Source organism: Argopecten irradians, chromosome 16 (assembly GCF_041381155.1).
Source record: "Argopecten irradians isolate NY chromosome 16, Ai_NY, whole genome shotgun sequence".
In the NCBI taxonomy this organism is placed as follows: domain Eukaryota; kingdom Metazoa; phylum Mollusca; class Bivalvia; order Pectinida; family Pectinidae; genus Argopecten; species Argopecten irradians.
In genome coordinates this window covers 32,435,420-32,447,374 of record NC_091149.1, presented here as the reverse complement: position 1 = coordinate 32,447,374, position 11,955 = coordinate 32,435,420, and the positions used below count along the sequence as shown (strand labels likewise).

The following is an 11,955-nucleotide window of genomic DNA, read 5'->3' as shown; positions in this document are numbered from 1 at the left end:
AAAATACATTTTATACCACATCAAATTTTATTTTAGCAATTGTACGTAAAATCTACAAAATTATATACACTTCCAAAATATTTAGACATTATATCTCTTGATGTGAGTGTGAAGATCGCGCAATGTAGATACCCTTCAATAATAGTGATGCGGTTCCGAATCAGCGCTTGGGGAAGGACGCTGAGGTGATTTAGATGATGATGGATTTCTATTTCGCGAGAGATAAGAGAACAAAGTTATTATTTAAACCACACATTTTGACGTAGGGTAATGGAATTTTTTGTGCCACTAGAAAGGTAAGATGCAATCTTAATTTGTAGGATTGAGTGTGCCTGATTTCGCTTTTTAAACTTTGTAGATAGGCCTAACATATAGATCTGTTTTATTAGTCTGTCAGACATCAGTCGATAACCCCCACTAATGTTAATCAAATAGTTATTGTGATAAGGTTGGTTCTCATTAGCACTGTCGTCTTTTTCTTCGGTCTACCTTCGTCGAGTCTCTGTCATGTTGTTCGCAGTGATGTAGAATCTAAGGGTTATTCCCCTTAATCATCAATTCATGATATGTATTACAGTCGCTGAGTACATGTTTATGCTGTGTAAAGCTCAAACGATGTGATTGTTCTTAAATTAAGTTGAACATTCCATTAGTTTAAGATGAGTTTATCTCGAATTTACACGGCGTAATTCTACTTCAAAAGCTTACCAGGTTCCCTGAAAAAAACTTATAAGCCCCATGCTGTATTTTCCCTTGTGTTGTCCGACTGCCTCCAATCAAAGTGGTTTTTATTTCCTTCTGTGATCCATACACAGTAGCAGACGACGTTCAAAGACGCCAGACGACGTTTTTATTTTAATTATTTTCGTATTACTGTTAATTACTGCAATATTAAATGTTCTCGTCTTGATTTTCATTTTATTTTCATTAATGCCAACATTTTGCATTTAAAGTTACATTATTTCAAATACAAATTCTTTGTGATGATAAGCTACTAGCTTTGTTTATTGTTTACTGGCGGCCATGTTTGTTTACATTGTTTGTATTCCTACACAGAGACATCATCACTGTAAATTGCAGACATACTCTCATATACTACAATTTGGTATACTAGTGATACATAGGCGCACGCAACACGGAATGTAAATATTATTGTATAAACAGCATGCCGGTTCACCCATGATCAGATCAATAAAAGACATAAAATTACCTAAATTACGTGAATTTAAATCCCTAGTATTATCACATCCTTCACTATATTTATACTGTTGATACAGTGATCCGTGTCAATAATGTCTCTGCTACACAAGATGGCGGCAGGGGCAGCATGAATACTCCGTTCGGAGTTCGCTCCGGTATTTATTAGATTTTCTGGCGTCCACAGGACATATAATGTAACAGAAATAACGATATTTTCTCGCACATCGGACAGTGTGTTGTTACAGTTGCGCTGAAAGTTGTTCATTTGTCAAAGAGTTATTTCCCTTTGAACGTAAGCTCGCTTATGGTGTTTTCGCGCCTTAGAGAACTCTTCAACACTGTAAGGTAGAAAGAGTGGCAGTCATGAATGGAGAAGAACGCTGATACTTGTAAAGATAATTTGAGAAGTTTATGAGGCCATAATTCTTTTAATTCGTTACGTCGGAATAAAGTTGCCACGCACTTTAAAAGAAGGGTTATGTAGTTTGTCGCCCTACTAATAGTCCCGTGCAGGTACAGTAAAAGAATTAGGCCTTGTATTCCTGCTCAACATGGCTGGCAAGTCTGAAAACTCTGAAGAGCCAATGGAGCCTGATGCCGCTCGATCAAGAAGGCTGATTATCATGACTGAAAAAGCAGCCGAACAATTTAGAGACCGTGTAGAATCATATCAAAAGAGACTACACACTGCATGGTGTAAAATCCAAGCAATATTGGATGAACGTTCGGAACGTCAGAGCCCAGAACTTTTGAAGAAAACTCACACATCTGTTTGCTTAGAGTATGCTAGCTATCGTCTAGTCTCCAATGACTATGCTTCTTTCCTGGACAGTTCAAGATGTAAGGAGGGTGAAAGACTCTTTGAACAACATAATGATGAAGACAAACACCATGATCATCTAGTGAACCAATTTCTGGAAGAAATCGAGACTAAGAGGAGTCAAATATACCTTGATGATAAAAAGTCAACTTCTGGGAGGTCGTCAAGGTCCTATACAAGTTCAACTTCATCTATCAGAGCAAGGGCAAAGGCTAAGGCTGAAGCAGCCAGGGCGGCGATACCATTCACAGAGAAGAAAGCACTGCTTCTAAAACAGCAAGCAATAATAAAAGAACAAGAGGCACTCTCAACAGCTCAGACAGAGCGAAAACGTCTTGAAATTGAGGCAGAGATGCAGTTACTACATGAGCAAAGGTTATGTGCTGAGGCAGAAGCGGAAGTGGAAGCCTTGGAAACAATGGACAAGTGGGATATTGATGAACAAAGTAATCGAGTAAATGACAACATAATTCCATCAGATGTGAATTCCACTGAGCGCGTGAAGCAATACGTTGAGTCTCAACAACCTCAACCTCTTCAGCCTATGGCAAGTGGTAGTAATCCTCATCCATACTCAGGGATGGATTATCAGCAACAAGCATTAAATCCAGCAGCAGAAAACTTTGTTCCCTCTAATATAACAACTGAGATCTCCAGATTTATGCTAAGAAAGGACCTGTTATTTTCTAGACTCACAGCCTTTAACGATTCGCCAGAGAATTTTCTGCCCTGGAAAGCTGGATTCTTGAATGTTGTTAAGGAACTTGGTGTTTCTCCAATAGAGGAATTGGACTTACTGGTGAAGTGGTTAGGACCAGAGTCGGCAAACATGCAATCAGCATCCGATCCTCCAATATAAGCAATCCTGAAAGAGGATTAAAGAAGATATGGGAGAGACTAGAGGAGCGTTATGGATCTCCAGCACTGATTGAGTCAACACTTAAAAAGAAGTTAGCTGCACTACCGAAGATAACCAAAGATTACGCCAAACTGTATGAACTTCACGACACGCTGATGGAGGTATCATCTGCCATGGAGAATGAGAAGTACGCTTCACTTCTTAGTTATTTCAACTCGTCAACTGGTGTTACACCTATCGTCCAGAAACTTCCTCATCATCTTCAAGGAAAATGGACTCACAAAGCAACAAAATACATGAACTTGCATGGTGTTGCCTACCCACCATTTTCAGTATTTTGCGCCTTTATTAAGGAAACTAGCTCTATGCTGAACAACCCGAGCTTCATATATGATGATTCTTCGCATGTCACCAAAAACGACACAAACAGGGGCACAAAATCATCAAGACTGAAATCACTGAAGACAGAAATTGAAACACCCAAAGAGGTACAGCCAAAGGACAAGATCAAACCTAAATGTCCATTTCACAACATTGAAGGTCACACTCTCAATGCTTGTCGTACATTCAAGTCGAAACCCTTAAATGTGAGAAAAAAGTTCATCAAAGACAAGGGCTTGTGTTTCAAGTGCTGCGAAAGAACTGACCACATTGCCAAAACATGTCAATCAAGTACAAAGTGTAATGCCTGTGATAGCGACAGTCACCCGTCGGCCCTGCATGTTCATGGCGGGGAGGGTAAATGGAAGACCGAAACTAGCACTACACAAGGAGATAAAGGAGGTGATGTTGTAAAATCAGCATGCTCTAAAGTCTGTGGTGAATTACACTCGCCTGGAAAATCATGTGCCAAGGTAGTACTTGTTCAAGTTCATCCAAAGAACTTTCCAGAGAGAACCTTTCATATGTATGCATTGATTGACGATCAGAGCAATCGTTCCCTTGCCAAACCAGAATTTTTCGATATGTTTCATGACCGAAACTATGCCGAAGTTCAGTATTCTTTGTCTTCCTGTGCAGGAGTAACAGAATGCTCCGGACGCAAGACAGAAAGATCTGGATTCATCATTAAGGATTTGGAAGGACTCGCATCGATTGAATTACCCAGTCTTACGGAGTGCAGGGAAATACCAGATGTCCGTGAAGAAATCCCAACACCCAACGTTGCCCGTAGCCATGCACACCTTCAAGACATTACATCTAAGATCCCAGAACTAGACAACAAGGCGCAGATACTATTGCTAATAGGACGTGATTTACCTGAAGCACACCACGTGCTGGAGCAGAGGACTGGTAGTAGGGGATCACCGTACGCGCAACGACTCCAACTTGGCTGGGTCATTGTTGGCGAAACCTGCCTGGGGCAGGTGCATAAATCAGATGTCTTCAACGTCAAGAAAACCTTCGTATTGAAAGATGGTAGACATTCTATGTTTCCACCCTGTGAAAATCAGTTTGAATTGAAAGAAAATAGAGGTTGTGATGATGTGTTCAAAACAACGAAGCATGATAACAAGGTTGGTTTGTCAGTGGATGATAAACTATTCATGGACATTATGGACAGAGATGTAACAAAGGATCACAACGGCAACTGGGTTGCCCCTCTGCCTTTTCACGCTACTCGGCCTAAGTTGCCAAACAACAGGAATATGGCCTTAAGAAGAGCGCAGAACTTGTCAGTTGGTTTAAGGAAGAATCCTACCAAAAGACAACACTTTACAACATTCATGAAGCGAATGTTTGACAGCAATCATGCGGAGTTAGCTCCCCCTATGACTTCAGATGAGGAAAGTTGGTACCTTCCTATATTCGGTGTTTACCACCCAAAGAAAAAGGACCAGATACGCGTGGTCTTTGACTCTTCTGCTAGATTCAATGGCCTGTCCTTGAACGACGTTTTGATGTCTGGCCCCGATCTCACAAATAGTTTGCTAGGAGTTCTTATGAGATTCAGACGAGAACCTATTGGTATAACAGCAGACATTCAACAAATGTTCTACGAGTTTCGTGTGGAAGAAAAACATCGTAATTTTCTTGCGATTTTTCTGGTTTAAAGATAACAACCCAGACCTTGAGCTCATAGAGTACCGAATGTGTGTACACGTTTTTGGAAACAGTCCGTCACCTGCAATTGCTACATATGGCCTTCGCAAAAGTGCAGAAGCAGTGGAGGAGATCTACGGAAAAGACGTGTCAGAATTTGTACGTAAGGATTTTTACGTCGATGATGGTTTGGCTTCATTTCCAAGCGCAGAAATGGCAATTGATGTGATGCGGCGTACGCAAGGCGCGCTGACTGCTGGAGGAAATTTGCGTCTACACAAGGTAGCATCGAACAGCAGAGAAGTCATGAATTCCTTCCCAAAGGAGGACTTAGCAGGAGATTTGAAAAATTTGGACATTATACAGCAGGGATTGCCCCTACAAAGGAGTCTAGGGATGACATGGGATTTGAATTCTGATAACTTCAAATTCATCATACCAGATGAGGTAGTCATGAAGAAGTTCACGAGAAGAGGAGTTCTGTCAACACTCAACAGCATATTCGATCCACTAGGCTTTATATCTCTCCAGTAGTGGTTCATGGAAGGATCTTAATGAGAGATATGATCACAGAACAGACGGACTGGGATGAACCGTTAAGCCCTAAATTCAAAGATGAGTGGGAAAACTGGTGTCAATCCTTGAGAGACTTGAAGGACTTATCAATTTCTCGAACATACTTACCAACTTCCCTATCCAGCACCTTACAGAAGGAAATACACATCTTTTCAGATGCTTCAGAAAAGGCAATTTGTGCAGTGGCCTATATCAAAGCAGTAGATGTCAACGGAGACAGCCATGTCGGATTTGTTATGGGAAAATCCAAGGTATCACCAAAACACGGCCACACAATACCTAGGTTAGAACTATGTGCAGCAGTCACTGCCGTAGAACTTGCAGAGATTATATCTGAACACTTGAGCTTACCAGTTGAGCTAATGAAGTTTTACACAGACAGTAAAGTTGTGTTAGGCTATATCAATAACCGCGTAAGGCGCTTCTATGTGTATGTTGAGAACCGTGTCAACAGGATTTTGGCGACAACAGACGCTGAGCAATGGAATTTATGTGTCAACAAAAGACAATCCAGCTGATCTTGGAACTCGACCAACTTCATCTCATCTCCTAGAGAGCAGTGCATGGATCCAAGGCCCAGAGTGTATTAGTACCAGTAAAACTGACACGGACCAAGCATTTGAGCTGCAGTTTCCCGAAAACGACTGTGAAGTGCGTCCAGAAGTTTGTTGTTTAAAACTCTCTGTTCAACAACACTACGATCTTGGTACTGAGCGGTTTCAGAGGTTTTCTGATTGGGAGAGGTTGGTACGTGCTATCGTGTTTTTGAAGAGACGCGCACAAAGACTATCAAGCCATGCCGCTAGCACAGATCCGTGTACATCAGCCAACGAGGACTTACAAACTTCGGTCGAGAGACTGATAATTCTACAAGTTCAGAAGGAGATGTATGGCAAAGAGATTGACGCTTTACTAAATCATAATGAGCTACCAAATGACAGCACCGTCCTCAGTTTGAATCCATTCATAGATGAAAACAACATTCTGAGGGTTGGAGGACGCTTGAGCAATTCTGATCTCGGAGTGAAGGAGAGGAACCCAGTATTAGTCCCTGGACGTCATCATATCGCAACGTTGTTTGTTTCGCCATTATCACAGCAAAGTCAGCCATCAGGGGCGACACCTTACAGAAGGTGCGGTACGGAATGCAGGGTACTGGATAACTGGGATGAAGCGTGTAGTTGCGTCGATATTACACAAATGTGTAAAATGTAGAAAACTACGGAGGAACACTGAATACCAACAGATGTCAGACTTACCTCGTGATCGGTTAGTCCCCGGACCACCATTCACTTCTGTTGGAGTTGACTGTTTTGGCCCATGGCAAGTTTCTACTCGTCGCACAAGAGGCGGAATAGCAAAGGCTAAACGATGGGCAGTCCTCTTCACTTGTTTGTCTACGAGAGCGGTTCACATTGAGGTGATAGAAGAAATGTCTTCCTCAACCTTTATCAACGCTCTAAGGCGCTTCACAGCAATTCGTGGGAAAGCAAAGATATATCGCTCAGACAGAGGTACAAATTTTGTCGGAGCTGTTGATGAACTAGGCATCAACATTGAGGGTGACAAAGTCAAGAACTTTCTGTCCAGTGAAGGTGCCTCCTGGATATTCAATGTTCCACATGCTTCCCACATGGGAGGCGTTTGGGAACGCATGATAGGCGTGACCCGGAGGATTCTTGATTCCTTGTTGATGGATGTGCCAGGTGGTGGTCTGACACATGAAGTCTTGACTACCTTTCTAGCTGAAGCATCTGCGATAATTAACTCGCGTCCACTTGTACCAGTTTCATCCGACCCAGAGAATCCATATCCGCTGAGCCCATCTGTTTTGCTCACTCAGAAAATTGATTCAGTGGTTGACATTGAGATACCTACAGATGTAAAGAATCTATACCGCGCACAATGGAAGAGAGTCCAGATATTAGCGGAAATGTTCTGGAGGCGTTGGAGGTCAGAATTCCTTCAGACCTTGCAGTGTCGTCGAAAATGGACCAAGGAACAGAGGGATCTGCATTCTGGAGATGTGATTCTGTTGCGAGACAAGGAAGTAGCTAGGAACTATTGGCCTTTAGGTGTTGTTACAACTGTTCTTCCGAGTGGAGATGGAAAGATACGCAAAGCAAATGTTCGTGTCGTAGCAGAGAACGGCAAAGTGACGACCTATGCGCGTCCAGTGAATGAGATAGTACTTCTTATTCCATACCAGGATACAGACTAGACTAGATCTACGGTTCTGCTGAATTCATAGACATAAGTAAAAGGAACAATATCGTGTATGTTTCTCTTGTTAAAGACATTTGCAAGTTTCACTTAAGTTGTTTAGTTTAAATGTGTCAAACTTAATTAGGATTCAGTTTGGAAATATTTAGAATAGTAGTTAAGATTATTGTAAGAGAGTGGTATTGTTATACCAGACGGGGAGTGTGTTGTTACAGTTGCGCTGAAAGTTGTTCATTTGTCAAAGAGTTATTTCCCTTTGAACGTAAGCTCGCTTATGGTGTTTTCGCGCCTTAGAGAACTCTTCAACACTGTAAGGTAGAAAGAGTGGCAGTCATGAATGGAGAAGAACGCTGATACTTGTAAAGATAATTTGAGAAGTTTATGAGGCCATAATTCTTTTAATTCGTTACGTCGGAATAAAGTTGCCACGCACTTTAAAAGAAGGGTTATGTAGTTTGTCGCCCTACTAATAGTCCCGTGCAGGTACACAGGGAAATCTCACATGATACCCGGAGCTAGATTTTTCTATCTCGTCCGATCTGTCTGGTACCTTTACGTGATTTTTGGCGGAATTTTACGCCATTCATGTAACAGTCCGCGCATGTGACGTCATACTCTCGAATCGGTGACGTCACACGCTCAGATAATCAGACATTCAGTCATTTACCATGCATCGTTTGGTTGTTGTTTTTAATTATGAAAACACTATGTACCGATTGATCATCGTTTTTCTTTGATATAACCGAACTATAGTTTTACGCGGAATGACTGAAATCGAAGCGCAGATGAAATGGTTAATCGGCTTTGAACCAGAAAGTCGGGATAATTTTACACTCTGAACTCGTATAGATGGCTTTTGTTATATCTTAGAGGCGCGAGAAAAAAAATCCATTACCTTTAATTGATCGAGATCGGGTTATCTTAGTCTCGGGCTAAGATTTTGTAACATCCCAACCTCGGCTAACGCCTCGGTTGGGATTATGTTACAAAATCTTAGCCCTCGACTGAGATAACCCGATCTCAGTCTCGGGCTAAGATTTTGTAACATCCCAACCTCGGCCAACGCCTCGGTTGGGATTATGTTATAAAATCTTTTGAAAGTCGTAGTAACAACTCTTTTTTTTTCGTAATAACGATTTTTTTCTTGTTATAACGACTCTTTAAAGTCGTAATAACGACTTTTTTTCTCGTAATAATGACTTTTTTAATAACTACCTAATAACGAGAAATTAAAAACATTCCCTTACGGAAATATGTACTCAATTGGCTTTCATACCTTTAACACGGGTACATGCAGTCATATAACGGTTCATTGGTTTTCTTAGCACTATAAAAAGGGCAATGATTCCACTATACACCAAACAAACATATCACAGTCTCCCAAAACACGCATCTGGCACTTCATACACGCTACACACCGCATCAATCTGATTAAAATGCATATCCTTAATACCACTACGTTAAAAAAAACCATAGGGAGTTACGTACAGATGACCTTTATACCACGTGGAATTCATACCAAATCCATTCTCTACACCTTGAAAACGATATTTCGTCCCAATAAACATACACAATAAGCTTTGTTGTGCTCTTTGGGCGAGATGACTAAGTAAACGAAATAATTTTGACAGTTTTTTCAAACAATTTCGTCCCCTGAAATTCACTGTCAAAAATTTGCAAGTAGCAATTTGATTGGCCATTTTCAAAAGTCACCTGGATATGACCCCTAATTGGGTTTTCTCAGATCCTGTTATCAAACGTAGTCATACTAATGATTTGTATTTTAATCAGATTGCACACCGCATACATGGAAGGGCATCCATACAGATGAAGTGAAATATAAAGTGAGAGAAGTAAATAAAAGATTAGATGATAAGTTCCTTACCATTGACAAATGCCACTGTAAGATAGATTTCCCGGGTACTATTACTATAAAAGAAGGGTCCTCCTGACGCTGTGGTTACTTCAACAGTGTACATTCCGGTGTCATTTGTAGACAAGCTTGAAATCGTCAGAGAAGGTGTGCTGCCCACTGAATATGAATACTTGTTGTCGTTCCTTAGTATGAATGGATAATAACCACTTCCATGATTCCGACGGACCCACGTTATAGAAATAAATCCATCAGAAGGAACAACAGAGCATTCCAAGGTAACCGAACCACCTGGAACAACATTGTAGGTCGACTTGGGAAACGTTACTGTTACTTCTGAAAAAAAAAACATAATAAAACTAGTGTCAGTGGTGAATTGATAGTGATTTTAATCAATAACTACTCAACTTATTTTCGAGGGCCGTGCATTTGCCGCTTCTATCACAGTGGAACCGATATGACATATTGATGATTCCTTGATACCATTGTTTATCACGGTATAACAGTATTCGGAATAGGGAGGGGTCGGTTTTCGGAAGTTTTATTTACTATTAGTAAAATGGAATTAATTCCGTACATGAGATCCGTGTTCGGTTTCTAAAGGTGATCGGTTTTGAGAAGGTTCGGTTTCGGGAATTTCACTGTACATCAAATACATGTCTATGTGTATATTCAGATGTATAAAGTATCTGTTATGTGTTGTTTTGTTCCTAATAACATATGTTTCCTGCAGCTTGTAAAAGAAATATCAACTTTACATTTAGTTATTCAGAATAATGTGTCTGATTCAAAATTTGATTTAGTAGATATACATGAAAATTTTAATTGATTCTTAATAGAACAAAGATTCAAATATAATATAATTTGTTTCAACACTGTTAATATTTGATGATAGAAATAGAAATAAATTGATATTGATTAATTAAGCGTAAATACTCTCTTGTGGTTTCTTTTTCTGTTTTCTTAAAGCATTGGAACTTGTTGGATTTTTGCCAGTATTCTAGGAAACATTCATATTATAATATGGTTATGATCAAATAGTTATATGCAACTGACACATTTACATGTCTAATGTGTAAAATAACTGTTCATTTGTCCTGGTCATTTTTTAAAGTTTCAAGATGTAGAAGAATGATGTATATCAAATACATGTATCTAAATAATGAATGTGTGTATCATTACAATAAACGTACTGTAAACTTGTATTTATCTATTATAGTTGTAATTAAACTCAATGTATCTTGCAAGTATAAATGTTCATTATACATCATGTATAAAGACAATGATGTAAACTATTATTTCTGTTAAGGTCCAAGTATCATGAAAGTATAATTTCCCTTTATATATTACATATACTGTAAATGGACTTTAATATTTAATTCAGTGTACATTTTAAACTCGGAGTATAAAGAAATATAAATGAATATACAATGTAATTTCAAGTTTACACACACTTTCATGCGATGATATGTTATGCTATGGTCACAATGATCGGCCGATATCCCGAAATTTTTGCCATTTACCGACATCGGACAACATCGGTGCAAAAAATTGTCACACATCATTTACATAAAAAGGAGTGCGTGTGGTAATCGTACGGCGTCTGTTTCCAAAGAGAATGTTTTGGAGGCAGGCGAGGCATTGAATACCGACCGAACACCTATACTAATCGGCCAGTTATCATATGATGTCCGCGCCATAACCAGCATATTTAATCGAATCGATAGTTGTACCAGGTCCGGCCGAATGTCTGGTTGTGTGATTTCGCTAGATTCCCGGACAGATATCGGACGACACTTAAACGATGTGTGCAGGATATGTGGCCGGAAATCTACGGGACACCAGAGATTTTTACTTAGAATTAAAACTCCACCTCCCCGATACTGCCCGCGAGCCGCGGCCACCGAACGGCCATGTCTGGTGTCCTTCCGGGGACCTGGTCAAAATGGCTAAAAATCATGACAGGAGTACATACTAAGCCTAATCGGAAGGGGTTGTGACCAAAGCAATATTCTAAGAATCGGTAGTCAAACGTTTACAGTACAAGTCTCCGTATCCTACCTGTGTTTGATTAGGATATCGATATGTTGCTGTGTCTAGTCAGAAAGTATTTAGAATTGTTTTTCATAAAAGACTTGAATACTATATATAAATTGCTTTTATACATATTACATTATACATACTTTGTCTAATTGTTAGCGCTATGCCATTGGACTGCCCTGAGCCGATGTTGTTTCTTGCCGTGCACTTATACGTCCCAGCGTCTGACATGTCAAGGGAATGTATCTTAAAATATAGAAGTGGTGTGTTGGTGTTCCCAACACTGTATTTATTTCCTAAAGTTGCTATGGAGACAATGCT

At 40.0% G+C, this 11,955-nt stretch overlaps 2 protein-coding genes across 2 annotated transcripts; both read left to right on the top strand.

Moving 5' to 3' along the window:
* The first annotated feature begins 2,372 nt into the window (after positions 1-2,372).
* Positions 2,373-5,456, top strand: LOC138310173 (uncharacterized). Its single transcript, XM_069251294.1, has 3 exons — positions 2,373-2,698; positions 2,803-4,904; positions 4,936-5,456. Exons 1-3 carry the CDS (start codon positions 2,373-2,375, stop codon positions 5,454-5,456), a joined length of 2,949 nt encoding a protein of 982 aa, XP_069107395.1.
* Positions 5,457-5,924: 468 nt separating this feature from the next.
* LOC138310172 (uncharacterized) lies at positions 5,925-7,719 on the top strand. The gene is made up of 2 exons (XM_069251293.1): positions 5,925-6,631; positions 6,714-7,719. Exons 1-2 carry the CDS (start codon positions 5,925-5,927, stop codon positions 7,717-7,719), a joined length of 1,713 nt encoding a protein of 570 aa, XP_069107394.1.
* Positions 7,720-11,955: the final 4,236 nt, after the last annotated feature.